The sequence below is a fragment of the Pongo pygmaeus genome, chromosome 5 (genome assembly GCF_028885625.2).
Source record: "Pongo pygmaeus isolate AG05252 chromosome 5, NHGRI_mPonPyg2-v2.0_pri, whole genome shotgun sequence".
Classification (NCBI taxonomy): Eukaryota; Metazoa; Chordata; class Mammalia; order Primates; family Hominidae; genus Pongo; species Pongo pygmaeus.
In genome coordinates this window covers 167337106-167364518 of record NC_072378.2, presented here as the reverse complement: position 1 = coordinate 167364518, position 27413 = coordinate 167337106, and the positions used below count along the sequence as shown (strand labels likewise).

At 47.8% G+C, this 27413-nt stretch overlaps 1 protein-coding gene across 3 annotated transcripts in view; it reads left to right on the top strand.

Moving 5' to 3' along the window:
* RPS6KA2 (ribosomal protein S6 kinase A2) overlaps nt 1-27413 on the top strand; it is a 444300-nt gene that overhangs the window by 230421 nt on the left and 186466 nt on the right. The window contains exon 1 of one of the 3 annotated variants that reach the window (XM_054491092.2): nt 8632-8969. The exons of the other annotated variants lie outside the window; for them this stretch is intronic. Coding sequence (XP_054347067.1) covers nt 8871-8969 — 99 coding nt within the window. The 5' untranslated portion in view covers nt 8632-8870. Of the gene's footprint in view, nt 1-8631; nt 8970-27413 lie in introns of those variants that run through there. 3 annotated transcript variants of the gene reach the window in all.

Sequence of the window (27413 nt, the reverse complement as noted above, 5' to 3'; positions counted from 1 at the left end):
GGTGATGCTCATGGCATCCTCCTGCCAAAGCCTCCTGGGCTCTTCCTCCTCTTCCTGGGTAAACTCCGTGGGGCTCTCTACCATGTGACCTAGCACCCCTCCTCTGCCCTGTCCCCACTCCAACACACCCTCACACAGCAGCCAAATGAACCTCCTCAGGACCATGCTCTCACTGGCCTTTAGCCTGAGCATCCCTGATGGAACACCCTCGCCTGTCCCTGTGTATCTGGCTGGCACTTGCTCATCATCGCCTGTGAATGTGGCAGTCATCTGCGAGACTAAGGGCTCGTCCCGGTGCTCCTGTAGGGCTTTCTCTCCCCTCTAAGGCCCTTCCTGCCTGGGAGTGAACACACCCTGGCTTGTCTGTGCTACCCCAGAAACCACAGTGCCCGTCAGGGCAGGAGTCCCTGCTGTGCCCAGCCCCTCAGATCCCAGGTTCAGCACAGCCCACAGCAGCAGGCACAGTAGATGCGCAGAGGACCTGGGTTGATGAATGACACTGGGCTCCTGCCGTGGTTCTTCTCTAACTCATTCATGCCAAGGTGTACGTGGGAGAGAAGTGATTAATAATTAGTGAGTCACAAACATGAATACAATCAAGTATGCCCCACGCAGTCGCTTTCACTTACTACCGTTGGCTCTCTGTTATCACAAGTCTTATTTAAATTATTATAATTTAAAAATTATGGTCTCATTTTCCTCATATTTTAAAAAATTGTTCTAGTTCTTGAATATTAGTTTTTTTTTGTGGGTTTTTAAGGATGTGAGGTATTTATGGTGTGAAACTATACCAAACACTAAAAAAATCTGCAAATGAACACTGAGTGTGGTGGCTCACACCTGTAACCCCAGCACTTTGGGAGGCTGAGGTGGGTGGATCACTTGAGGTCAGGAATTCGAGACCAGCCTGGTCAACATGGCAAAACCCCATCTCTACTAAAAATACAAAAATTAGCTGGGCAAGGTGGCACACACCTGTAGCCCCAGCTACTCAAGAATCACAGGAGGAGGAGGTTGCGGTGAGCCGAGATCACACCACTGCACGCCAGCCTGGGGGACAGAGTGAGATTCTGCCTCAAAAAACATTTGCAAATGAAATTCCCTTTTTAGAGTTATGTGTTATTTTCTCATCTCACATAATTTACACGTGTCTTTGTTTTTCCATGTTTGTGGTCATGTTGGAATAAAACCTGACAGTTTTGCAAATCATGGATTTACAGGGAAGCATCTGAGTGAACTGTGTAAAAGCTCAGCGATTTCGATTTGGATTTCGATTTTGATTTCGAGGTGGTAAAATGGAGGGATGAGGAAGGGGGAGGAGCACCTCAGAGGTGGCGCCTGGGACGCAACGACTTATCCTGGAAATATCCGGCCCCACTTCCTTCCCCTCAGCCCGTGGGTCTCTAGCAAGTTCTGCTCCCAGCATTACTGCCCACCTCGGCCTCTTGCTCTCCATCACTGTAGCCACTGCGGTTTGCTCTTCATGAGGACACTGTCCTGCCCCACAAGACTGTCACAGGGGCACCTCCCCGAATCTGCTTCCTCTGCTGTGCACCCTGCTGCCAGGAGAACTTTCTCAAATGCAAGTGTGTCCCTGTCATCCTTGGCTTCACGCTTCAGTGGCCCCTTTGTTAAGCTGAGAACAAACGTCATTCCCTCTACCTGACCCCACGCCCTGAGCCCATGCTCTGGCCACACAGTGTCACTCACCCCAGGGCCTTTGCACAAGATGCTCTTTCTTTCTGCTCTTGTCTCCACTTGCCTGGTTTGAAAAACTGTCCCCGTGTCCCTCTAGTCCTTCCTCCCTCCGCATGGGCCAGCTGCATGTTTGTCTGCCTTAAAGCGTGGCACGTTCCTCTGACTCATAGTGTATTTTTGTGTCTGGTCATTTGTCACTAGCCTGTGATGATCTTGTGAGAGGGCACAGTGCTGGGTTCAGAGGAAGAGGTCATGAAATGCATGATACGCGAATAAATTCAAACAAGTAATTCTTCTATCCTATAATTATAACTGTAATTATAATCTCACAGCATTTTCTACCATAATGTTTTACAAATATTATGACTATTAAATAATCTGTAAGTAACTTTTATAAAAATTTAGATTTAGTAACTAGATTTAAGTCTATGGATTAACCGAGTGAATAATGAGTGCCTTGCTCAGTATATCAGTTAGGATTCCTTTGGCTGCAAATGACAGAAAACTCAGCTCAATGAAAAGATCTATTTTCCACAGAAAAAAGCCTCAAAGAGGTTTGGCTGCAGAATTGGTTAATGCAGTAACTCAACAGTGTTATCAAGGATCCAACATGTTTCCAGTTTTCTGCTGTGCCATGCTTAGCATGACCTCATGGGCCCAAAGTACCACCAGCTCTGAGCACCCCATCCTCACACACTGGCCAGAGGTAGAAGAAGAAACTTACCCCTTTACTCTGCCCCAATTTCCTTTCTTGCTCTGTGGACTTAGGCAATCTCCTCTGAGGTTGGTTTTTTTTTTTTTTTTTTTGGTGTTTTTGAGATGGGTTCTCACTCTGTTACCCAGGCTGGAGTGCAGTGGCACGATCTCAGCTCACTGCCGTCTCCGCCTCCCAGGTTCAAGTGATCCTCCCACTTCAGCCTCCCAACTAGCCGGGACCACAGGCACGCACCACCACATCCAACTAATTTTTGTATTTTTTAGTAGAGAAAACATGGGTTTTGCCATATTGCCCAAGCTGGCCTTGAACTCCTGGGCTCAAGTGATCTGCCCATCTCAGCCTCCCGAAGCGCTGGGATTGCAGGCACGAGCCCCTGCACCCGGCCCTGAGGTATTTCATGCCCATGTCGAGTCCACATTGTCCTCTGGCCTCCCCACACCGCTCAGTGTGCCTCTGCCTCTCCCCGACCCTGTTCCTGAGTTGCGCCGTCTGTCCCTGCTTTCTCCTCCCTCACTAAGCTCCGGCTCCCAGTTTCCTTTTCCTTTGGGTTAAGTTCCTTCCTGGTCTCCTGGTCTTTGTGTCTGTCTTCTGGTCTTTCTCCTCTGTGTTGTTGCTGTTGATTTCTGTATGTCCTTCCTCATTCATTCTTTTTATTTTCTCCAGCTTTGTTGAGGTATAATTGACAAAGAATTTTTTTTTTTTTTTTTTTTTTGAGATGGAGTTTTGCTCTTGTTGCCCAGGCTGGAGTGCAATGGTATGATCTCCACTCACCACAACTCTGCCTCCCGGGTTCAAGGGATTCTCCTGCCTTAGCCTCCCGAGTAGCTGGGATTACAGGCATGTGCCACCACGCCCGGCTAATTTTGTATTTTTAGTAGAGATGGGGTTTCTCCATGTTGGTCAGGCTGGTCTCGAACTCTTGATCTCAGGTGATCCGCTCGCCTCAGCCTCCCAAAGTGCTGGGATTACAGGCATGAGCTACCCCGTGCAGCCAAAAGTTGCATAATTTAAGGGACACCCCGTGGTGTTTGCTGTAGGTATACCTCATGTAAGGGTTCCCACAATCAAGCTAATGAACACACCCATCACCTCACATAGCTACCTGCGGGCAACACAGATGGGCCTGAGGACATCATACTAAGTGGAATAAGCCAGACATGGGAAAACAAATGTCCATGATCTCACTTATCTGTGGAGTCTAAAAACTCCCCAGGGCTGGGGGTGGGGAAGGGCAATGTTGCTCAAAGGGTACAAAGCTTCAGCTATAAGACGGACAGGTCCTGGAGGTCGAAGGCACCGCATGGCAGCTGGAGTTAGTACCCTGGAAATGTGCGGAGAGGAGCGCTGTTCCCACTGCCTCTCTGAATTTCATCTCTCTCACGTGGTGTTTGATTTAGGTCTTTTCAAGGCATTTACACCTTAGCTGATACTGTTGCTGCCCCGAGGTGCCACCCGTCGGGGCTCCGTTTGCCACGCAGCCTCTCTCTGGTCTGTCTCTGCTCCGCTGTGTCTATGACTGCACAGTGTGTTCGCGTCTATCTCTTGGATTCCACTGTCTCAAAGAGAAAAAGGGCTCACTGAGGCAGGGCCCTCCCTTCTCGCTGTTTGGGAGTCACGACTCCAGCCGTGCTCCGCTGACACCATGGAAGGCACCAGAGTGCCCCAGGCAGAGGGACGAAAAAAAATCTGTGTTATCAGGAAAGTTATTTGATCAGCCTCTCTGTAGATTCTGGCCCTATGGTTTATAAATGGGTTTCAAAAGAAAGTGGTATGAAGGAACATAGTATTTAAAAACCAATAAAATCCAAAGCTGTTCTCACAGCGGGCTGGCGGGGGAGGTATTGCAGGTGAAGCCCACCTTCTGTGACCTCTATGCCTTTCTACCCAGGTTGGATGGGGGATGGGGGCTCCAGCGGGGAGGGAGGAAGCCAACCATAATGGTTTCCACAGCTTGAAACCTAATGTGGTTTTTCTTCCTAAATCTAAGCCAGTCAATAAGGGTCAAGTACAACTGGCCTGTGGGTTTCCATCTCCCTCTACTGACTACCCAGAAACCAGGCCCTCTGGTTTCAAATGTAAATTCCATTTCCTGGTACTTCACCATTAGAGCTTTATTTCTATCATTTTGAAGACTTTTACTCATTAAGACTTTCTTATTAAATTTTCAATATGCTCAGAGATTTTAAACTGTTAAACTGAGGGTACAGGTGTCATTCTGACATGGCTTGGTTGGTACCCAGATGTGAATGAGACCCGATACAAGTGTCCTGTGGGTGAGGGCCAGGGGCCAGCCAGAGACCAGAGGCAAACTTGATCCCTTCTGACTTTTGCTGAGGGCCCAAGAAGCCCTTCCCTGACAGCTCCAGGCCCCTTGCTGACACCTGCTCCGAACGTGCCCCCACCTGAAATGTCCACTATAGTTTACCTTCTAGGGTATCAGGACTTTAAGACCATCTTCCTGAGCAAGGACTAATTCCTACATTCAAGAAACTTCGAATTCATAAACATTTCAAGTACACGGGGACCCACAGCCCAGGAAAAGGATTCCTTTCTGTACACTCAGGGACTACACTAAGGGAAGCTTGACTAAACCCATTTGTATCACAGCCACAGGAAGTAGTTCACAGGGGCACACACTGAAGCCCACCTCCCTCCCTCATATTGGCTGGACACTGTCTCTGGAGCACCCAGTAGGATGCCTGTGATGGGCAGAGCCTTCGAATGCTGATACTCTGGAAAAGCACAATTTCCTGCTTTCTCAGATGGCCAGCACCAGGTGACCCTGGTAATCATGGTGAAGTTTTGCATCAGGTGAACCTAGTGAATTCACCTGCCATGGCAAAACTTTAGTCCTAATGAAGACCGAATGTTTCCATTTATTTTAAAGATATATAAAGTTTCACTTGAAGTGCAATTTAGCATTTTATTGAAAATATATGAGAGTTTTAGAAGCTTGAAACTTTCAGCAGCCTGTAGGACTGTTTGGAGACGAACAGACATTTGTGGTACTTGACTAATTAGAAGCTCTTGGATGTCACTCTTAAGCCACTCCTGTGGGGTGCCCCGAGAATGTGGCATCTTCCCATATGCAGAGAGCACACCAGCCTTCCCCACACAGGTGCCTGTGTAGCGGGGAGAGATGGGAAACCTTGTCACAGCCGCCGACTGTGCCCTGTTATTCCTCAGCCTGGGACTCCCGCCTCCTCTTGTCTGTCCAGGAAACTTATTCCCTCATCTTCTTACCCTCAGGGGTTCAGAGCAAAGGCCATCTCCTCCTTGACTTCGCCAATTAGAATTGGCTTCTCATTCATCCCTTACACATTTCTTTCACTTTACATAAAAACGGCATCAGCTTTGTCTGTTCACTCACCTTCTCTTCCATAAGACTGTGAACTTCTTGAGATGTCGTAATCATTTTGTGTCACAAATGACCACCACGGTGCCAGATGTTAGCAGGTGCTCGATAATCACTTGTGGAATTGCATTGACCACACATCAGCTAATCACCACGGTGCCAGATGTTGGCAGGTGCTCGATAATCACTTGTGGAATTGCATTGACCACACATCAGCTAATCACCACGGTGCCAGATGTTAGCAGGTGCTCGATAATCACTTGTGGAATTGCATTGGCCACACATCAGCTAATCTGGTACTCATATAAGTAGCAGTCACCACAGAATTCAGTCTCAAACTTACTGTGCTTGAGTCAGAGAAAATGTGAGATACTCAGAGGTCTACCAAGCTCTTTATCTTCTCTTCAGTCCTCTCCCATTCCATCATCTGGGCAAGAGCCTTTATCAAGTTCACTTTGTTTTCTGGTATTTGGTAAGGATAATTTGGATTTAGGTTACAGTGGGTCTTGATATTATACCTACCCTAGATTTAGTGGTTTTGGAGGATTTCATTACATAAGCACATGAAGTAGTGTTCCGTGATCACTAGAGATTTTGGTATACGTGTATTTTACCAGGAGAAAAACAAAGGCAAACAGATTTATTGTTCTAGCAATGAATTCCAATGACATCTGAATGATTTTTCCCCCCAAGTTCAGTGGAACAGTTTTGTTGCCTTCAAATTTGGGGAACTCATGAATGTCCCATGAAATATTTCCTTTCCAATTTTGTCAGATCAGGTCAAAATACTATTGTTGGTACAACACAAGCCTTGACTTAGGCCTGCCTGCCTTGGGGCTTTTGTCCTGAACAGGATGCCCATGAGTTGGTATAGGTGGCATTCAGCACTCCTGTCTCCGGTCAGTATTACTGGCTCCCCTTCCGAAGGAAGCATGGTCGGGTTGGCCCTCCCTCATTCCCCGAGTCTGTGTCCAGTCGGAGGTCCATCTACCGCTTCCCGTGCTGGGTACAGAGTGTCTTTGTGTTTGCCTACAGCCAGGATGCCTGAGGGTCCCATCAGGGATACAGGGCACTAAGAGGCTGGTTCTGAGAGCACAGATTACTACCCTCCCAGCAGAACCTTAAAGGAAGCAGGAAAAGCAGTTCTCATGGGCATTTAAGTGGCACACCGTCTTGAAAAGGAGCAAAAAGTGGTGTTTGGTGTCCTCGTGGGGTCCTGCACTTCTGTTTTTAAATAGTCATTATAGATCCTTTAATACATAATATGAAAATCAATTGCACTATTTAAATTCACAAAGCACTCCCACATCCGTGATCTTGCATAAACCTCTTGGTATCCAGTAAGGGAGGTGAGACAGGTTTCACCCGTATTTTCCTCTTAGAGATGAGTCGTGGGAACAACGTGCAACGGCACCCAAGTTCATCAAGCAAGGAAGGGGCAGCGCCAGAGTCCTGGTGCTAAACTCCCGGCTTCCACTCCGGAGCAGCACCGCTCAACGCGGGTCTCCAGGAAACCCAGAGAGCCTATCTGACCTCACCTCAGCCTGGATGCAGCATGAGTTTAAAGCTCTTATTTAAGGACATTCTGACCTCTCTACTCACCTTAGCCAAAATAGCCTATCACAAATATTAACACAACATCTGACTAGTCCAGGGAGCAAAACAACGCGAGGATTTTGCAGTTCGCACTGCAAAAGAGCAAGCAAGACTTGTCAACTCACCACCGCACTCGTTTCTGGTCTTTGCAGGTGGTGATGGTGCTATGTCAATGGGCTCGGTTTCTCCCTGTTTTTAAACACAAACTCAACACGTGCACAAGAGGAAAACAGAGCAGGCTGCACGGGGTCGTGAGCCCGCATTCTCGGCCCTGCTGCAGCCCTTGGTGAGCATTTCTAGGAAAAAAAAAAAAAGTGTTTCCCTTTAAGGCAGATCCCGAGCGGCGCTGCCACCAGCAGCGGGTCTGAGGGCCTTGCCCTAGACCCAGGTCACCCCGCCCCGGGTATTTCCAGCGCGGGCCCTGATAAGCCATCTGTGTAGACGTTTCCTAGAGCGGGACCGGCTGCGGAGGGCGGATGCGTCTTTGTTCTGCAGCCGCGGGAGGGAGGCGCCCCGCGGGCTGCCTGAGCCCCCGCCCTCGGGCGCCTTTGTCCGCTCCGGCGGAGGGAAGGCGCCGGTTCCGCGGCGGGCGGCTCCGGCCCGAGCTGCAGGGCCCGCTGGCAGGCGGGGGTCCCTCGCTCGCTGTGCCGCTGCGGTTTTGGCTGCGTTTGCTGATCAACAATTAAAGTTTGGTTCGGCAGAGAAAAACATGGTGACAAAGTGTGCATAGGGATGTTTTAAGTAAGGAAAACATAATGACGGCCCCAAGCTGAAAGAAAGAGCAGCCGGGTCGGAGTTGCGTGACAGGAACGCCCGCGACTGCGCGGCTCCGGAGCAGCTGCACAGCTCGCCCGAGCCGGGAGCTGTCCCGGGCCGGGGCTCATTAGGCATGCGGCGGCCGCGGGCACCGATTGGCGGGCAATGCTGTGGGCGGGGCCGTGGGCGGAACCGCGTGGGGGCGGGGTTGCACGAAGCTGGTTCTTGTAGGAAGGAGTAGAAAGAGCAGGAGGGATGAGCACCCGGAGCCACAGGGCGGCGCTGATGATTGGAGGTATCGGCAGAGGCGGGGCTCTCCTGGGCGGGGCGGTGGGCTCTCATTGGCAGTGCTGGTGGTGGGCGGGAACGGGCGGGGTGGTGAGCGCTGACTGGCGGTAGTGGCGGGGCGGGGCGGAGGAGGAGGAGGTGTGCGTGCCAGAGCGCGGAGCGGCGGGCGCTGATTGGCGGTAGTGGTGGTGGGCGTGGTGTAGGCGTGGCGCGTGGCCGGCGCTGGTACTCGCAGGGGAGGCGGAGAAGGAGGCGGAGGGAGCGCCTGGGGCCCCGGCCGCGGTGGCCGGCGCGGCCTGCCCTTTGTGCCCGCAGCCCGCGCCCCACGCCCCGCGCCCATGGCCGCCGTGCCGGGCTCCCTGGCCACGCGTGCCCGCCCGCGGACCTGAGCCCCGCGCCTGGGATGCCGGGGATGCGCGTCCCCCGGCCCTGCGGCTGCTCCGGGCTGGGCGCGGGGCGATGGACCTGAGCATGAAGAAGTTCGCCGTGCGCAGGTTCTTCTCCGTGTACCTGCGCAGGAAGTCGCGCTCCAAGAGCTCCAGCCTGAGCCGGCTCGAGGTAATGCGGCCGCCCTCGGGGCGCGCAGGTGCCGGGCACCGAGCGGGCCGTGGCCGCCCGAGCCCGCCTCGCCACCCCGGGGTGGACCCCGAGACCCGTCAGGGAGTTCAAGTTACTGGAAAGCTGGTCCGGTTCCGAAAATCGAACCAAACGGCTCCAAACGTTATCGCTGGGACTCCGTAGTAATTGGGCGGTCCGTGGGTCCTCGCGGGGGCCAACTCCACCCCCACTGCATTTCCAGCTCGTTTCTCCGCCGCTGTCTGCACGGGGTGTGGGGTGGTCCCCTGTGGGCCACAGGGTGCCCCGGGTGAGGAGGGGCTTTCTCTGCAGCTAGAGCGCCGAGTGGCGCGGAGCGCTCCGCGGGGGTCCCTCAAAGTCCCGAGTGGAGAAGCCCCCCAGCTCCGCCCTCCGAGGCGCTGATCAGGTGCTGTCTGCCGTGCCCGGCCGGCAGGTTCCACCTTATCTTGTAGCTCATTCGTGCATTTGAAGTCAGTGTAGAATTCACAGAACGGGGAAGAACGGGCAGCAGCACAATCTACTTAGGCGTCTAAAACGGCGCTCAGGAGTAAAGCGCCTGATGCAATCCTCGCAGCGCGGAGGTTGATACAGATTCGTCCTGAAAACCTAGAGTACTCCCAAAGCCCTGTCCTTTCTGCCTGTTCCGCATCTTGGCATCTTAGGGTTTCCTTTGGACGGTTCTCTCGTGGTGTTTTTTGTTTCAACCATCAAATCTTATTCTCTTAATCCCAGTGTCCAAATCACATTGTTGAGTCTATAGATGACAAAACAGTGAAACGTGTTTAAGTGAAAAAGACATGGTGATGGGGAGACTGAGGCTGGGACCCAAAGATTTCGTCTGGCAGTGTCCCGTCTTTGCCTCAAGGCTGGCACCTGTGGGGTTTTGGTTGGTTTGTTTCAACTGGAACAATCTCAAATGTTTCATCTTGGTTTTCTTTGTCCCAGCTGCCGTGATATTAGACACAGACGTGGGTTCTGTAACAATTGAGAGACCTGAGGAATAGACAAAAAAGTAGAAGAGAATTACTTGTTTAAAAAGTTTCTCTTATGGCATCCCTAAATCAGAATGGGAAGTACTAGATAGGATCAGTGTGGCCGGTTCCCGAGGGTAAAACACATCTTTCAAACAAAACTGTTAATCCAGTACTGGAGGAGGGCTTGCTTTTAAGTCTAATATTGAAAGAAATTAAGCACACCTTCAGTGAGACAAATCATTTTCCTGGGACACAGGCACTTAAAAAATCTAAAGTTGACAAGATCGGAAACTCAGAACAGTATTTATTTTTATCCGGATACATGTCTTTATTTCCTGTTTCATCTCAATGCCAAATTTATTAGACAACAACTTGTCTCCTTCCATTTATTGTCTTTGCCAAGAAGAGGTACACGTGTGAGCAAACTCCAGGCATTGTTTATGAAGAGCAGCACTAGATACTGGCTGACCAGTGGGAATTCAGGAATCTGCCTGATTCTGGATACACACCTCTGGTGTTACAGGGTTCTGCAAGGAGGGCCAGGCTGCAGAAGTACCTCCAAAAAGAATACAGTGGGAAACAAGGTGGGGGTGGGAATAGGAAACGAGGTTTCTTCCATGTAGAAATAAAATTTCTAGAAGTCGTACATAAACCATCAGCGACGTAGGAGGTCAAATGGGCTGAAAATACGTGTAGTCTAACAGCAAGTAGTCAATTAGTGCTTCCTGTGTGCCAGATCCCATACTAGGTGCTGGAGGTCTCACTAAGATGGTCAATAATGGCCGGGCGCAGTGGCTCATGCCTGTAATCCCAGCCCTTTGGGAGCCTAAGGTGGGCGGATCATGAGGTCAGGAGATCGAGACCATTCTGGCCAACATGGTGAAACCCCATCTCTACTAAATATACAAAAATTAGCTGGGCATGGTGGTGCGTGCCTGTAATCCCAGCTGCTCAGGAGGCTGAGGCAGGAGAATCGCTTGAACCAGGGAGTCAGGTTGCAGTGAGCCGAGATTGCGCCACTGCGCTCCAGCCTGGTGAGAGAGCGAGACTTGTCTCAAAAAAAAAAAAGGTCAATGCTAATACAATGCTCTCTTGTTTACAAATGCATTCCTCTATTATTTGATGCTTGTGAACATCGGGGTAGCATATGTTACCATCCTCATTCTATTGCTAAGGGGAAGAAACCCTGAGAGTTTGAGAGTCTTGTTAAAAGCTTTCCAAGGAATTCATTCTGCAAGTGTTTATGGAGGACCGGGTCTTGGGCTGGTCTTTTTCTGGATACTGTGTCCAAAAAGACACAAGACATAGAAGTCCTGGCCTCAGGGCACTTCCGCCCAGTGATGGGTCTCACAAGCAGCTGACTTTGTGCCCCAGTCCAGTAAGTTCCTCTTCTGCGCCCTACCCATACTTGAGAAGACTGCCTGTTCGTCTGTGTGTTCACAGCTGGTTATAGGCCAAGAAGCACTCATCGAAAAATGTAAAACTGAGCAGGGGAGGTCTGTCAATGGATTGAGGTTGAGAAATAGGACACAAAGTACTGAACACAGATGTGTATTTCCTCTCTGTGGATGAATGAGAAAGATAACTTTTTTTATAATAGGAAACATTTTAAAATTGTTTCTGTGAAATTTATATTTTAAAATATACAAAGACTGAAAATTTTTGTTATTTGAAATTCAAAGTCTAGTGACATAAACAGGAAATTAACATAGTTACTTTAAGTTGAAAACAATATCTTCATTTAAAAGGCTTTCAGAGAGAGACTCAGTCCTAATGTTTTCATACTCGATTTTATTTATTTTCATTTTTTATTTTTTTAAATAATGAGAAATTTCTAAAGTTCCTTCTTTTTTTTCCTCTCTTTTACATTTATGCTTGGCAAAACTTCTCTGAACATACTTGATTTTAAAATAAATTTTACGTCTATAACCCAACATTTGCTAAACCCTAAGTGACAGAGAAGCCAGGTTACTTAATCATATTTGAAAACAGTTTATCAATTACAGATTAAAATGAAATTCACTGAAATATTTTTGTCCTGTGTCAGCATAGAACCAAGTGAGATGACCAAGTTGTTGACTCTGGCAACTATAATTTTGGGGGTTTCTAGAGGAAAGCTGGGTATCTTCCATAGACTTCCATGGGTGTGCCCCAGAAAGGTGTCAGGTCTCAGTGAACACAAGACCCTCGTCCCCAAGAGAGCTCTGCTTTCAGGGCATTGACAGTATTGCCTAAGAACCACGACACATTGCTGGGCAGAGTAACCTGCATCTCATTCAACAGTCCACTTCATAGATGAGGAAAGGGGACACTGGCCCATTTGCTAAGCTGGAGTTACCGTCACCCGGCTGGGATAGGATACCCTCTCAGTGTCTGGCCTATGAGTCACTGCACTTATCTACAAAATGCGTTACCCATGCCAGTTGCCTAATGAGCTAAGGTGGCTTTGAGAGCAAGGAAATGCACCACCCTCACTGTCCTAACTTAGCAGAACCATAGGTCCACTGAGCTGAAAGGAATCTTCTCCCCACTCAACCTTTCCACACGCCAGTAGAGCCTCAGAAGATGGGATGTGGAACCTCCAAAGCTTAGTTTATATTTCTTCCAAGAGGGAATGTACATTTTAAACTAATTAAAAGTGATATTATTAACTCAAGACTTCCACCAATTTGCTAAAGGTGTCAATATGCAAAGTCATTTCATTTAGGGAGCAGTTACTGGTTTGGAGTTACCAAAGCCAGAGGGTTCTCTTTGGTGACCTATTATTTGAGCTATTTCAGCTGTAACTGGCATTTCTCCTGAAAGACAGTAGGGAGTGAATGAGGAAGACAAAATGCGAGGCTTTACCTGGGATATTACTACTGATGAACTGCTGAGTGGAAGGAGAATTTCGTTTTATTTATCTATTTGCTCAGTTGTTCATACACTCAAAAGATTTTAGCACATACTGTGTGCATTGTGCTAAGCAACTGGGACATAAAAATAGGATCCCTGCCCTCAGTGAGCTTAATGTCTAACAATAGAGGCAAACAAGTCAAAAGAAGCTTGCTATTAGGGTATACGTGCTGTGAAATTATTGACAGCTTTGAATTTAAATGGTCTGATTAGATCAATTGTCAATTTATTTCTATTTCTGGTGGTCACAGATCATCAGAATTCACCTATGTCTACATATAAAGACATTTTAATTGCTCATCCCTTTTAAGGAAAACATGGTATCCTAATAAAGGAAGTGTGAAGGGACTCTTAGTAAGCATCAGGAACAATATTGGCTCCAGTCATGGATAAAAAGAAAGCTTCCTGGAAAGTTTACCACTAAGGCTTATTCTTGGGGCTTGATAGGTGAGCTCTTCTTCTAGATCTTGGGTAGTTTCCAAGAAAACCATTTCTAATTAAGATAATTTTCAGGTACTCTCAATAAATGCTCCCAAAGAAATTATGTTTATCCTAATTTTATTGGATTTTCTGATAGCCAAAAAAACCCACAATGAGTAGTCCATATTAGTGAATACTGAATTTGAATTTGTTCATCTTTTTGCTCATTTATATACTTATTTTAAAGACATTAAGCTTAACTCCTTATTTGTGGTCACAATTTCTGTGATATGCCTTATGCTTGGAATTTCATTACATACTTTCTCTCTTTACATTCAAGAAAAATCCCCAGAATAGTGTTGTTTTTTTAAACTATGTGAAAAGACAACTAAACGTAGTGAGATTTTGCCCCTTTTGCTTTGCCCGTCCTTTTCCGTAAGCCCGTGTGCTGACTGTCTTTGGCCACACCCAGCACAGCAAAGACTGTTCAGGCTATTTTTCATGCATTCAGAAGTAGAAGAATGAAGTGGAAGCCCATTAAATAAAAAAGGAACTATGTTCACATCCTCTGACTTACCATTTACCTGGAATTTCATTCGGTTTCTCACATGTGGGGCGAATAGTTCTCAGAAGTGGCAATTTAATAGTGGGTGGGAGAAGTATGAACTCTCTGAGGCAGCTTCCAGGGCCACCGGCTGTAAAGGGGAAGGGGAGGAAAGAGGCTTTAGGGCTGTAGCTTCAGGATGAAGGCAACGTTCGGGTCGACCAGAGATGTGTGCAGCCTTGGGGACCTTCAGGAAGCTGCCAGGAGAGTGCTCCTTTGATATGGGGGACCAGGATGAGTTTACTTTGTATGACGTGGAGTTGGTAACCAGTAACTTAGCCAGAAATACTCTACCTTTTTTGCTCCAAGGATCTGTGCTTATTAAATAAGCAGAGCTGGTCTAAGACTAGCAACATTCTCTAGAATGCTCTGCTTTTATTTCTGATTACACTGAATTACGTTGTGTTGCATTTTCTCAGCGTTTTATGTTTGCTGATATATTTTCACTAGTAAAAGCTATTACACTGAATTCAAATAAGTAAAAATTATCAGCAAATAGGCTGTTAAGCTACAGTGTGATTTAATCAAGCAAATGGATCAGACACAAATATATTCCATATGAAATACTGTTAATCACATCTGACTTGCAGCTGCATGAGAAGCCTTGCCTGCTAACTGCTTAGCTAGGGGAAAATAATGGTGCAGCTACAAGGAAGCCGGAGGCACCTGCACATCAGGGTGTGGAGGACAAATGTGCCGTAACCACACACCTAGGATTTATTACCAAGCAGGCCAGAAGCAGTGTTTCCGACCAGCCAAGATGTGTACCTGTTGTTATGCAGTCATTTGCATGCGTTCCTGGAGATCAGTTAGAGGGTGTTCCCAAGAATGCTACTGATATGAGAGCCCTACCTGATTCCATTCGGTGAATGCTCCCTAGCCAGTCTTCCTCTATGAGCCTTGGTGTGCAAACCTCCCCAGGCTGGGTGGTTTGCCCTTGCCTTGCCCCGTGGAGGTAGGATTCTGCAGGCATGGAGCAGGTGGTGTCCCTGTTTCCCTCCTGCCCCTGCTCGGTGCCAGTCTCCTGCCATGGGAAGTGCCTGACCTTGCCAGCTGCCCCTTCTCCCAGCCACCTCACACTGCCCTAGTGTTCTTGCTGTCTCCCTTGCCAAACCACTGAATCCTTCTGAGCACCTGTCTCCCCAGCTACAAAATAGGGGTAACCCTGTAATAAGGGTTATCTTCAAGTTATTAAATGCTTCATCAGTGAAATGTGCCTTGTCAGGACAGCTTGCCCTTGGCATCTGTGGTGTTGCACAAAGCTGACTTTGGTTAGACCATATCTGTAAAGGTTCTTGTACTACATCATGGGGGAAAAATGTTTTTTCTCTCCTGCCAGCCTCCTTCCTTGCCCCTTTGAATACACATCTGTTTCAAATTAGTATTATCACCATGAAACTAGCTTTTCCTAGGTTATAGCTATGTTAAGTTTATATACAATGATGGTTTAATCTTTGATGCTGTCATTTTAAACATAATTCGTGGTAATAGCCCCTGTTGGAAAACAGACTTGTTTTCCACGCTGTTTCTGGCATCAGCCCACAAGGAATGGCTGAGTGGGGACTGTTGGGAGAAGGGAGAAGGCACTGGTAGAAATTATCTAGCCTTTTAGAGAAAAGAATTGTTTCTTCTTTCAGTTATTCTGTCTTCTATATGAAATTAGCAAGATTTTTTAAAAATGAATCAAAGATTAGTAATTAGGTATTGGCCAGTGTATTTCCTCCTGTTGCCAAAGAAAAGAAAGGCTTGAATGAGATTGACAAATAAGAAAAACAGGCCTCATACCTGTGGAATGATTCGTATGCTGTAGTTTCACAATCTGAATTTTCAGATGGACATTAGCCAGAATGCAAGCCTGGGGCCTGCTGTGGAAAGCAGTCTCTGCACTCTAAGTGCACTGTAACATTCTTTGCACCAAGACATCTCGGCCACACATCCTGCCAAGGGCCTGTGGGCTTGCAGCTTTTACTCGTTAAACTGTGAGGCCAAATTTATTACAGGAGGGGTGGGGGGATTTTACTTTGAATGACTTTATTTTGGAATGGTTATGGTAGAAATGCTCGAGCGACTACTTAAGAAGCTCGCACAGGTCCCAATTTTAATGCTCTCAGCCCAGGATAATTGCAACTAGTTCTCTAGAACTAAGGTCAGATATCATATTAGCTTCCAAATAGTTTTACATCCATAATATCATGTGGACAGTCTTTCTAAGGGTGAAAAACCAAGGAAGCCTCTTGTTCTGAACTGTGGGTAAAACACAAGAGGAGCAGAGAAGATGGCTTTGAGAGGACTCTGTGTGAGAAAAGCTGGGAGCTGGACAAGGCTGGGAGGAGGCAGGAAGCCCAAGGGGCTCTGCAGGCCCTCCACGAGCCTTAAGACTCCCAGGCCACATGGCCGTCAGCTCCTGCAGGCACCTGGGGCCCTGGGCTCCCTGTCACAGGGTCAAGCCCCGGAGAGACTGCTGCGTTCTACACTGTGCTTGCAAAGGTGCTACGGGAAACCCTCTTGCCTGTAACTTGCTAAAGCAACTCTGTTGATTGGTTGACTTTGAACATAGCGAAGGAAAGAAACACAGACAAACAAAACAACTTTTAAAAGAGCATTTATTTTTAGAACACCTTTGACTTCTTGAATTCTTCTTGGTTTCTCATCACTTCAGGGACTGAACAGACAGGCTGCGGGAATCAAAGTGGTGACTGTAGCTGACTGCCTTCATTCCAGAGAACCCGAGACACAGCATGAGGTTGGGTCTGTCTCTTATTTCTAGACCTTAACAAAGAAAACGCATGGATTATAATGTGTGACTCAGTCAAGTCCTTGTAGAGTACAACCCAACAAAGAAGTGAAAAAACTTTGCTGATGGCATCGATGGGAGCCCATACGCACAGGGCTGGTGCGCGAATCTGATGGCATCCATCGGAGCCCGTACGCACAGGGCTCCTGGGCGAAGCTCATGGCATCGATCAGAGCCCCTACGCACAGGGCTCGTGGGCGAATCTAATGGCGTCAATCGGAGTCCATATGCACAGGGCTCGTGAGCGCAGTGTGCAGTGTGTCTCTCAGGGTTGTAAGCGTCTAGACCTCTGTCCTGATGTCTTCTTGAGCGCGTCGTACTGCGGTGTCGAAGCTCATGACATCAGAACTCCAACAACTGATGTAGGGAAGGGAGCGTGACCTGCTAAAATGAGCTGGCCACAATCACTCTGTGTGCGTGAGGCAGGAGAAGAGATGTACGTCTGAGACGCTCGCCCTACCCTCCCGAAGCTTGGATGTAACGGAGGTGATGGGCATTTGCCCGAATTGCCATGGGAGTTATAGAGTAGTGCCCGTGTTTTCATTTTACTATCTCCACCTCCCACTCAGCCAGGGCCTCTCACCGCCTGTGAGCCTGATCTAGTGATGGTCAGTCTTTTCCTTGGTCTCACCCGTGCCCATGCTGACCTCCCTCCAGGTCACCTCTCTACCGCAGTGATCTTCCCTTCCCTCAACTGTCTGCTCCTCAGTCCATCCTCAGGCCCCACCCACACCCCTTCCACACCCAGGCCTCCTGCTTTGCAAGGCTCTGAGCTCCTCTGGGGCTTGGACTCAGGGCTGTCTCTTAGGGAGACTCTGGCCCAGGGACACTTGGATCCAGACAGGATTCAGGAAGAGAAGTTACTGTCCGTATGTGACTGTGGGTATAGCGGAGCTCACTGCATCTGAGTCCTAGCCTAGAGGCGGTGGTTCGTGTTCAGATCACAGAAGAGAGGAGTATGCTGCACAGAAAGCACATCGAAGGTTTCTTCCCTGTGATGTGGCTTGGTCACCCATGGTGGTAACATTCTGGAGTTTCAAGGCTTGGTCACCCACAGTGGTAACATTCTGGAGTTTTAAGGCTTGGTCACCCATCGTGGTAACATTCTGGAGTTTCAAGGCTTGGTCACCCGCAGTGGTAACATTCTGGAGTTTCAAGGCTTGGTCACCCACAGCGGTAACATTCTGGAGTTTTAAGAAGTGTCCTGAATCACAGGTCCCCTTGCATGGCCAGGCTCCGAGTCTGCAGAGTTTCACGTTCTCTCAGCCATCTGGGACAGAGCACACCGATTCTCCCCAATGATGTCATCAGCCTGGACCCCATGATACTTCTTTGCTGTGTGTGAATTTACAGAAAACCTCAGGCTGATTTGTGGTCTGTACCGCTAAAAATGCTGGTGAAGCTCGTGCAGAAGGAAGGTGCTGCAGGCTGGACTCGGCGTTTGCTCGGCAGCCACGGACAGCTGTGGCTGTTGCGGGACTGTTGCCCCCTAGCCATGCGTGGCCATTCTCCATGTAATTCGCAGCTTCTAGGTTAATATGTACAAAGTCCTTGGAGGTCATTTAGGACATTTTATCTTAGGAATTAGCCATGGACTGACTATTCACTACCTGCCTAAAAATTATCAGTAGGACTTGGGTGTAGAGGGTTAAAACGCAGACAAAAAGTGGTGCTTACCTGAGACCAATGGAGGAGGAGGTCATTAAAACCATCGCGTAAGTCAAATTACTCAGAAGCCACGAGAGAACCGCATAGCAGCATGAGGTGGTGCTGGCATTGGGTCTTTTACAGACTAACTACTGTTTGGCCTTGAAAAATTTTCTATAGAAAAAATGTGTAATCTGGGCTCACAGTATAGCTGATATAGTGTTATCTTACGATAAAATTTTTGGGAAAAAAATCCCCGAACCACTTTGATTACTTAAAAAATTTTAAAAGCAACAAAATATCTTAAAAGATTGAGAAACTATCAACATTTTTTAAAATGCACAGATTTCCACATGTATTAATGCTGGTAATTTTTAAGAAATAGAAAAACAGGAAAAGTCAATAAGGATGTTTGTTTTAAAAGCTGTTGCTTCTAGAATAGGTTTTATTCTAGGAAGATGGCCTTCGTGACATTGCTGATAGAGATTTGTAGTGAGATTTAAAGTCTTTGACTCCTGACGCTGAGTTTCTGTGATGAATTAGTTCCCTCTGCACATTCCAGCCTGTGACTGCCTTCGGCCCACGATGAAGCGGGCGCCTGGCACCTTCTGTCAGGCAGAGCCGGGCTTCTGTCAAGGGCTCTCCTGTACCTGGACCCGTGAACCTTCTGGGCTCAGTTCTTTCTCCCACATTCATTTGTTCTCTTCCTCTTGGGTGTTAGGGGCCTTGGCGCACCTTAGATTAGGATAGTCAGGCACCTGCTGTCAGGGGCCTCGGTGGCTCTGGGCTAGGTCAGCACTGTGGCTCCTGCCAGGCATCCCCCCATGGGCACCACAGCGGGCTGACCGCCTCTGTGTGAGCCCAGGTCTCTAGGGCAAAAATCCTGCCACACCCACGTGTGGCCATCAGGCCCTGCTCCCCAGCTGGCCTGACACCCACATGCAGCTCAGAGCTGTGGGCCTGGGCTCTGGTCTGGCGGAGAGAGGATGGATGGGAAGGATGGACCTGCAGCTGAGAGCCTTTGGAGGCATTTTCCGGAGTCAGGATCGGGGGTTCTGCATGTTCATCTTCCTCTCTCGAGCCTGGCTGTCCCTAGGCTGTAGATGGTGCACCATGCACCTGCTGGAGCTGTCCGCAACTGTACCATCATGTATGTGAACACGTGTTGCTGGACAGGAGTGACTTGGTTGACATGGCCTCAGGCAGGCGTGAGAGCTGGTGCTGGTGAGCAGGGCGGGTATCGTTAGTGGTGGTGGTGATTTCTCCTGCAGTCGGTGAGGGGAGCCGTTGCCTGTGATCCATGCGTCGGGGTGGGGGCTTTGGAGGTAGCCCCCATGTTGTGAATTCTGGCTCTGCTACGTGGCACTCATAGGACTTTGGCAAGGTCACCAATGGGACCTTCTTGAGGCTCAGTTTTCTTCTCTGTAAAATTAGTATAACGTCTGCCTGACGGGGGTCTCTGTAAAATTAGTATAATGTCTGCCTTACGGGGTCTCTGTAAAATTAGTATAACGTCTGCCTTATGGGGTCTGACCCGGAATAAATGAAACTCCAGAGTGCTGGGGGGCTCTCAGGTGGCACGGCAGATCAGCCGGGGTGTGGTCTGACTGCCACCTTCTCCCCACTGAGGCTGCGTCCCTGCATCCCACACACAGTGGGTGGCAGGGTACCACAAGAGACACGATAGAGGCCTAGCGCAGGGACCGCTGTTACAGGGATCGGGTGTCTAAAAAGCATTGTCATTTAGGCTGAATTCCATTGAATGAGAATGACTGCATTGAGGCCTGTGTGTGCAGGGAGATGTCTCCCAAATGCAGCAGATCCATCCACTTGTTCACAAAGGGCAAACAGTGGGCGGGAGTCCTGCGCTGAGTGGGCAAGTCCTCAATGGCAGCACAGGGGACAGAACGCCCATCCGGGGTGGGGGTGTGCTCTCTGTCTCTGATGTTCAAGATGGTCCGGGACAGGATAGAGCGGGGATAAGGAGAGAGGTCCCGGAGACCGTCGGTATCTAATTCCAGCACCTGCACCCAGCCCTTGCTTTTGCTGTTTCCTGCCTGGTATGAGTGGAGCGAGCACATGGTGTGTGGGCGCCGTCGGCCTGTGCGCCGCGGGTTTGTGTTTCAAGCGGGAAAGGCCGGGCATCTCTGGGGCCCCAGGGGGTCAGCAGGTCCTTCCAATGTGACTGGGCAGCTCAGCCTGGCCTTCGTCCACTGCTTCCCTTCATTGAAAAGAAAAAGGCATCCCCTCCGATATCTTCAGTCATCTTCAGAAATGCTTTTCTTACTCCTCCCTTTATTCTACATCTTCTTCCTCTACGTTTCCTTTTTACTTTTGTGACCTATGACCAAAATACTGTGCACAGGGAGTCCACGGTTGCTGGAAGGCCAGCCTGGGAGTGTGAGACACGATGTTCTTTCTGGTGTGTGGTGCGGGAGTCTCACGGCTCAGCCCCCAGTGGAACATCTATCTATGCTTGTTTCCCGGTCAGATGAGTCAGCTGAGAGGGAATGTTAATTATTAGAACTGAACTTCTGAAAAAAGGTGCTAATGAACAATGCGGCCACATCCTGCTGGGATTTCAATGGCAGGAAATAAAGTAGGACTAGTCGGGGCCTGGGCTTCATCTGGCTGGGCCCCACATCCAGCCCTGACGCAGGTGCCCTGGTGTCCTTGATGGGTGTGGAAGGCTGGATAATGGCTCCTCGAGAAAGCCACAGCCTAAGCCTGGAACCTGGAGCTGTTCCCATATGTGGCAAAATGGGCTTTGTAGGTGCGATCAAGTTAAGGACCTGGAGATGGCATGATGTTCCTGGATAATCTGGGGGGGGCCCTAATTGTAATCGCAAGAGTCCTCATGAGAGGAGGCAGAGGAGGTCTGACTGCAGAAGCGGGAAAGGGTGTGACAAGGGAGGCAGAAGTGACAGGGGTGGAGGAAGGGGTCAAGAGCAAGGAACGCAGGTGGCCCCCAGGGCTGGACATGGAGTCACTGGAGGGACCGGCGTTGCCAACACCAGCAAAATGGATCCCAAACTTCCGATCTCCAGAACGGGGAGGGAAAACCCTGTGTTTCAAACCACTTAATTTGTGGAATTTGTCACAGCAGCAAGACAAAGCGAATATTCTGGTCAGTTCAGCTTTGAGGAAGATAGCACGTTGTAGAAGAGGCAGCAGACAGGACGCAGGCAGAGCTGTGGCCTCAGTGTGGGAGGGACACGGGCAGGGGCCAGGGCAGGGCAGGGCAGGGCCTGGTCACAGAAGGTGAACACCTGCCCTCGGGGCCTGGGTAGGAAGCGGGCCGGGCAGCACAGCTGTGTCCCAGTGTTCTTCTGGGAATGGGGGCTCGAGGTATTACGATAGAGGGCTCGAGGTGTTCACTAGATGTCCACATGGCATTCCAGGGCCTGATGTTCAGCCTCCGACAGGCATAGGAAGCTCGGCTGCATCTATATCTGTCTACAAATCAAGTCTACATGGAAAAATGTACTGATCTCATACATACACAAATTGTATGGCATGGCAGGGAGCCATGAGTGGCAGAGGAGGACAGTGAGAGGGAAGTCCAGGGAGACATCTCCGCAGGGCTGAATGAAAGAGATGATTGACCCCTAGAGGTTGTGGGGCAGAGTTTCTGGAGGAGATGTGGCTCAAGCCTGGTTCCTGAGCTGACTGGGCTTTGGCCTCATCCGGCACCTGCCAGAAGTCAGTGTCCCCAGAAAGACGGGGAAGATGGGGTGGGCTGTGAGAGCCCAAAGCTCTTGGGGCCTTGGGGAGGAATCTGTGTCCTGAAGGCCATGGCAAGTCTGACTGTGTCCTGAAGGCTGTGGAAAGCCCTAATGTTTCACATAAGGGAGTGATGGGATCATATCTCGATTTAAAAGGATCCTTTGGGTGATGTGTGCAATTAGATTGAAGGGTGGCAGAGAAGAAGCTGAGCTAGCAAGCTCTCAGAGCTGCCATCTGACACCGGGGTGGACAGGCCTTGCGGATAGCCTGGACCCAGTATACATGAAAGAAAAATCAAAGATGACTCCTAGATCTTCAGCCTGAGCCACCTTTTAGAAACAGGTGTGACCATGAGGCAGGGTGAGTAGCTCAGGGTGTGGGTTAGTGAGGCAGGGCAGAGCTCTCCTCTGTACACGATCAACCTGAGACTCCTTCAGTGACGTGCTTTGCAAATTTCAGCAGTAGACAAAATTGTTTTGAAAAAAACTCCATGTTTCTCGTTATACTGCAATCTGTTTGCTTCACTGAAGTCTTAATAACTTTCAGCAGCACTGCTCCTAGCTCTTGCACCCCAGCTGCCTGAATGGTGACGACAGGCTGCACTACAAATCAGCAGGTCTATTAAACGCAGTCCCGGAAGCATTCATGTCAAACTGCAAATGCCACTGAAAGTGAAGGATTCCAGGTAAAAGCAGGCATGTTTCAGGACTGGAAATTTTTCTGATCACTAAATCAAACCTCCCCCCTCAACTTAGAAAATTCAGACACGTGCTTTTCACTAAGGACTTGAAATACAGGGAAAGGCCCTGAAAAGTCCATCCAAATGGATAGCTCCATGTCCTCTGGGTCAGCTTTCTCTGGGAGGTCTGGGAAACACTGCTCAAGCATCTGTCTTTTAAACAATAATTAAAGGGCAGGAGGAGAGGGGAGAGAAGAGATAGGAAGAAGAAAGACAAGAGAAGGGAAAAGTGGAGAATGAGTCAAGAAACAGGTGGGATGTAGTGCGCAGGGCCAGGGGGAGGAGGACAGGTAGTCAAGGACATGGAGGGAGAGAGGCTGATGTGGAGTAAATTTGGCAGTGGCCACTTGGGAAAACAAATCCAAGTGTAAGAGGAGATGAGCTTCCCAACTGTAAAGTCCTGTTACCTTAACTCAGCATTTTTCTACCCGAGCATTGGTAGCAACAGACGCCCGGACAGAGTGATAAATGGAGCACAGCCCATGGGCTCTGCAAAGCAGTGTCTGACCTCGGTCAGATGAGCAGGATTAGTGGAGGCAGTCGGGCAGCAAGGCCCCAGCTCAGAGCTCATCATTTCTGCTTTCCTTGCCCTGGTCTGCCATGGAGGGAGAGAGGAAGAGTGCCTGGTTGCAAGCCCTTGAGGGGAGCCAGGGGTCTGCAGGAGCCGCTGTGTGTTATAGCTTTGCCAGGTGACCCAGGGGTGCATGCCATCTTTCTCCTAAGGAAAACTACAAGTTCAGAGTTTCACTCATGCACCAGCTGCAAGGAGGATAAACATCTCTGAGCAGACCACTGAGATGCCAGAAAGGACAAGTCCCGGTCTCTTTTCTTCCATCACACCTGCCCACATCACACACCTCGTCAAGGGGCAAGTGTGGCAAGACTCCCCTGAGCTTCCCACAAAGAGTCTCTTCCAGGCTCTTCCTAGAGTCCCCCCTAGATGGTCAGTGAGTTCCCTGGCCCTCACGCTCAGATTGCGGCCCTTGCGTCTTGGTGTTGGACGATGGAGGAAAAATAAGAGGAAAAAGAACAAACAGGCCTGGGAAAGGGGTGTTGGAGAATGGGTTGGATGCCTTGTTCATTCACAGTATTTCTTCTGTGCAATTAGAGGATGAGACAGTTGGAGAAAGCCAAGCCTACCTTGTTTTTAGAGAACCTTTTTGTTTTTAAGTGTGTTTGGTCCCAGGGAGATCTGCATCCTGGGCATGTGTGCACTACCCATGGCACTTTCCTGGTCACAGGGGTGAGCTCAGGGTTGAGAATGTGTCCCAAGATGGTCAAATAGGATGTAACCTGAGATCCCTGCCCAGTGGCTGTAGAGAAACATGGAAACGTGGAGTCCTGACTTGCAGTTTTGCAGCCATCTGTGACCATAAGTTACCCAGCTTAAGGATGGTGCCAACACACGAGAGGAAGGAGCTGGGAAATCCACAGAGAAATGAGATTGGAGCCCTGATCAGCCTGAGCTTGAAGTCCATATTACCTTGAGATATTTCAGTTATATGATCCAAGCAATTTCTTTTATTGTTTAAGCCAGTTTGATTTGGATTTTCTCTGACACAAATAAAGGCATTGTGACACACATATTTTATCTCATTCACTCTGTACAAGAAGCTTACCTGAGGGTAAGTATATTATATACCTTTTGCCTAGATGAGGAATTGGAATCCAGTGTTGAAAAGGTCCTCTGGCCAGGAGCAGGATCAGTCATATTGGATGATGGTGGAGTGTGTGAATGAGATGGAACAGCTTTTCAGCAGCTACAGGCTAGTGATACTTTCTGAGCAGAGGGGCTTGAATCTGGTAATGTATTTGTGTTATTGGTTCATTAGAATAAATGGGCACATATGGTATATTTAGCAGCTTTGGACTTGTTGAAATTCTGCTAAATGGCTATATGTGAAAAATATGGGCATGTCTTAATAGGATGTATATTTGGAAAATATAATAATACTTTTAAATTTGTTTCAAAACATAGTAGAAATGCTTTTTCAGTTTTACCAGTCTATTTGAAATAGTAAACTGGGATAAATAGGATTAAATTTATTTCATTCATTGAAAAAAAAAGAAATATATTATCTTTCTGCAATCATTCTTTTTATTCTTTCAGGGTATTTAGTAGGTTTAAGGATACTTTTGTTCTTTTTCTTTGTACTTCTCGTTCTCATAATACTCTCCCAGGCTAAAATCCAGAATATGCAGATAGTAATTTAAAGAAGTGAGGATTCAAAAAAGAAACACAGAAATAAGTATTGATTTTAGGAAAGGTATATTATTTATTACATGTGGCTTTCCAGTTTTAAAAACTATTCTGTTATAACTCTATAATAAATGTAATAAATGTATATGCATATATTCGTTGGTAGGATGAATTTTATGAAAACATGGTAACATTATTTCTTTACCCCTACTTTCCATATGATTTTATGGTCAAATATTTGGCAGCACTGCCTTTTAACTGCAGTGATTATGTTTTGATAAATTACTAGAAGGAATTTGTTATTAATATAGGAAACAATGGAGAAGATAAAGACTCCTGAGGGGCCCTGGGTGAAAGTAGCGTTTTTGGAGGCCTCCATGGTCCTCGGCAGAAACACATTTTATGCTAAATGCATATTTAAGTGTTTGGCTTCAGGAAATATGTAACCCAGTTGCATAGGTTTTATCTGTATTAACCATCATGAATTCTTTCTTTTGAATTGTGTTCTTGATTTTTCCTACAGCGAATGGGTAACTAGTTCTCTCAGAATTCAGAAATTCACATTAATTTCCTGCTGCGCTTCCTGCTGCCATGGCCTGTGTTGGTGGGATTATCTTCTTATTCACGGGAAAGGGGCGGAAGGCCATTTGCATTTACCTTCTGTGATATTGCCAGGCTGCTCAGGAGTGAAAAGAATAATTTACGACTTGCTATTCATACATTTATCAAATGATGTGCCTCACGTTGTAGTTGATGCCACGTGTGCTTATATAACCATTTCAGAACATCTTTCCCTCATGCTATTTACCATGAAGCATTGCTGTTTCTAGCAAGGTATTTGGTTATAAAAGATCTCATGTTGAACTAAATAGCAAGAGATATAATGAGGAGATAGGAGGAGAGAAAAAAATCAAGATGAGAAAATGAGTAGGAATGATTAGAAAAATATGTAAAAGAGAACAAGAATAAGTAGTCCGAAGCTAATACATTTTTTAAATCTTCAAATAAGTGTAGGGAGATGTTTTCCAATTGCCCGAGTATTCCAGTTTGTAAATTTCCCATTTTCGAGTAATTACAGATTAATAAAATATACTTGACACTAAAAGTTTTCTAAATAAAATTAAACTTTTACACCAGGCACGGTGGCTCACGCCTGTAATCTCAGCACTTTAGGAGGCCGAGGCGGGCAGATCAGCTGAGGTCAGGAGTTCGAGACCAGCCTGACCAACATGGTGAAGCCCCGTCTCTACTAAAAATACAAAAATTAGCCGGACGTGGTGGCGTGCGCCTGTAATCCCAGCTACTCAGGAGGCTGAGTCAGGAGAATTGCTTGAACCCGGGGGGCGAAGATTACGGTGAGCCAAGATTGCACTCCAGCCTGGGCAACAAGAGCAAAACTCTGTCTCAAAAAAAAAAAAATTAAACTTTTGATAATTCAGTATATCAATGTCTCAGTGCTCCTGAGTCATTGATATAAGTACCAAACATTGCGATACACCATGGTAGCTATAACAATATTAACCATAGAAAAATAATGAGAATCATCTAATCTCACCCCAGACAGCCCAACAGATCTTTCTGTAACAACCCCGAAAGTAGATCTAAATCAAGGTCCTGCCATTTATCTCACACCCGGAACCCAGTTTTTTAAACATCTTACGCAGAAAGAGCCACTCTTTAGGGGCGCCTGCTTCATCTCTGTAGTACCTCTCACTCCACTGAACTCAGGGTCCTGTTGAACCTCAGTTTGAAAACCAGAAGTCTAAAGTCTGTGCAGACATTTATCCAGGGGGAGGAACTGAGTCACAACCTCCTTACTTGGCTCTCCCTGTATTTCCATTCCTTAATCCTAGAGTGGAGTAAACAGAACCCCTTGCTCTCTCTCAGGCCTGGCAATTTTCCAAACCGCAGTGGAGATGAGGTTGAACTGGGGCTGAGCCTATGACATGTTCCGGAAAGTGCCCTTCAGAGTAAATCCTCAATCTTAAGTTGTTTATTCATTGTTTTCTTTCATAAATATTCTACATGAAAAAATTAGCCTTAGCTTGCTGGTTGTTTGGATTTGTGAATAAACATGACTTTGGGCCTAAATATATATCAACTTAGAAAAAAACAGAACAAACATCTAAAGAATATCTCACCATCCACGATGGGCCAGTACTGGAGCCCTAAAAAAGTTGAGAAAGTATTTCTTTGAAGCAGAATAGAAATAGAAAACTTGTGAGGGACCATTCTGTAAGCCTCATAGGAAAAAAAGCCATGAGGCACTTTAACTGAATGTTGCCTGCATCTGAGTGGTACCCAGGGACAAGTGCTTTAGTGCCTTTTAGACTTAAACAATAATCAACGTGTTATGTTTTCCCTGAGACTCCAAACTTACTCCTGATTTTGTCTCCCTCTCAGAGATAAACAATCCTGAATTCATTA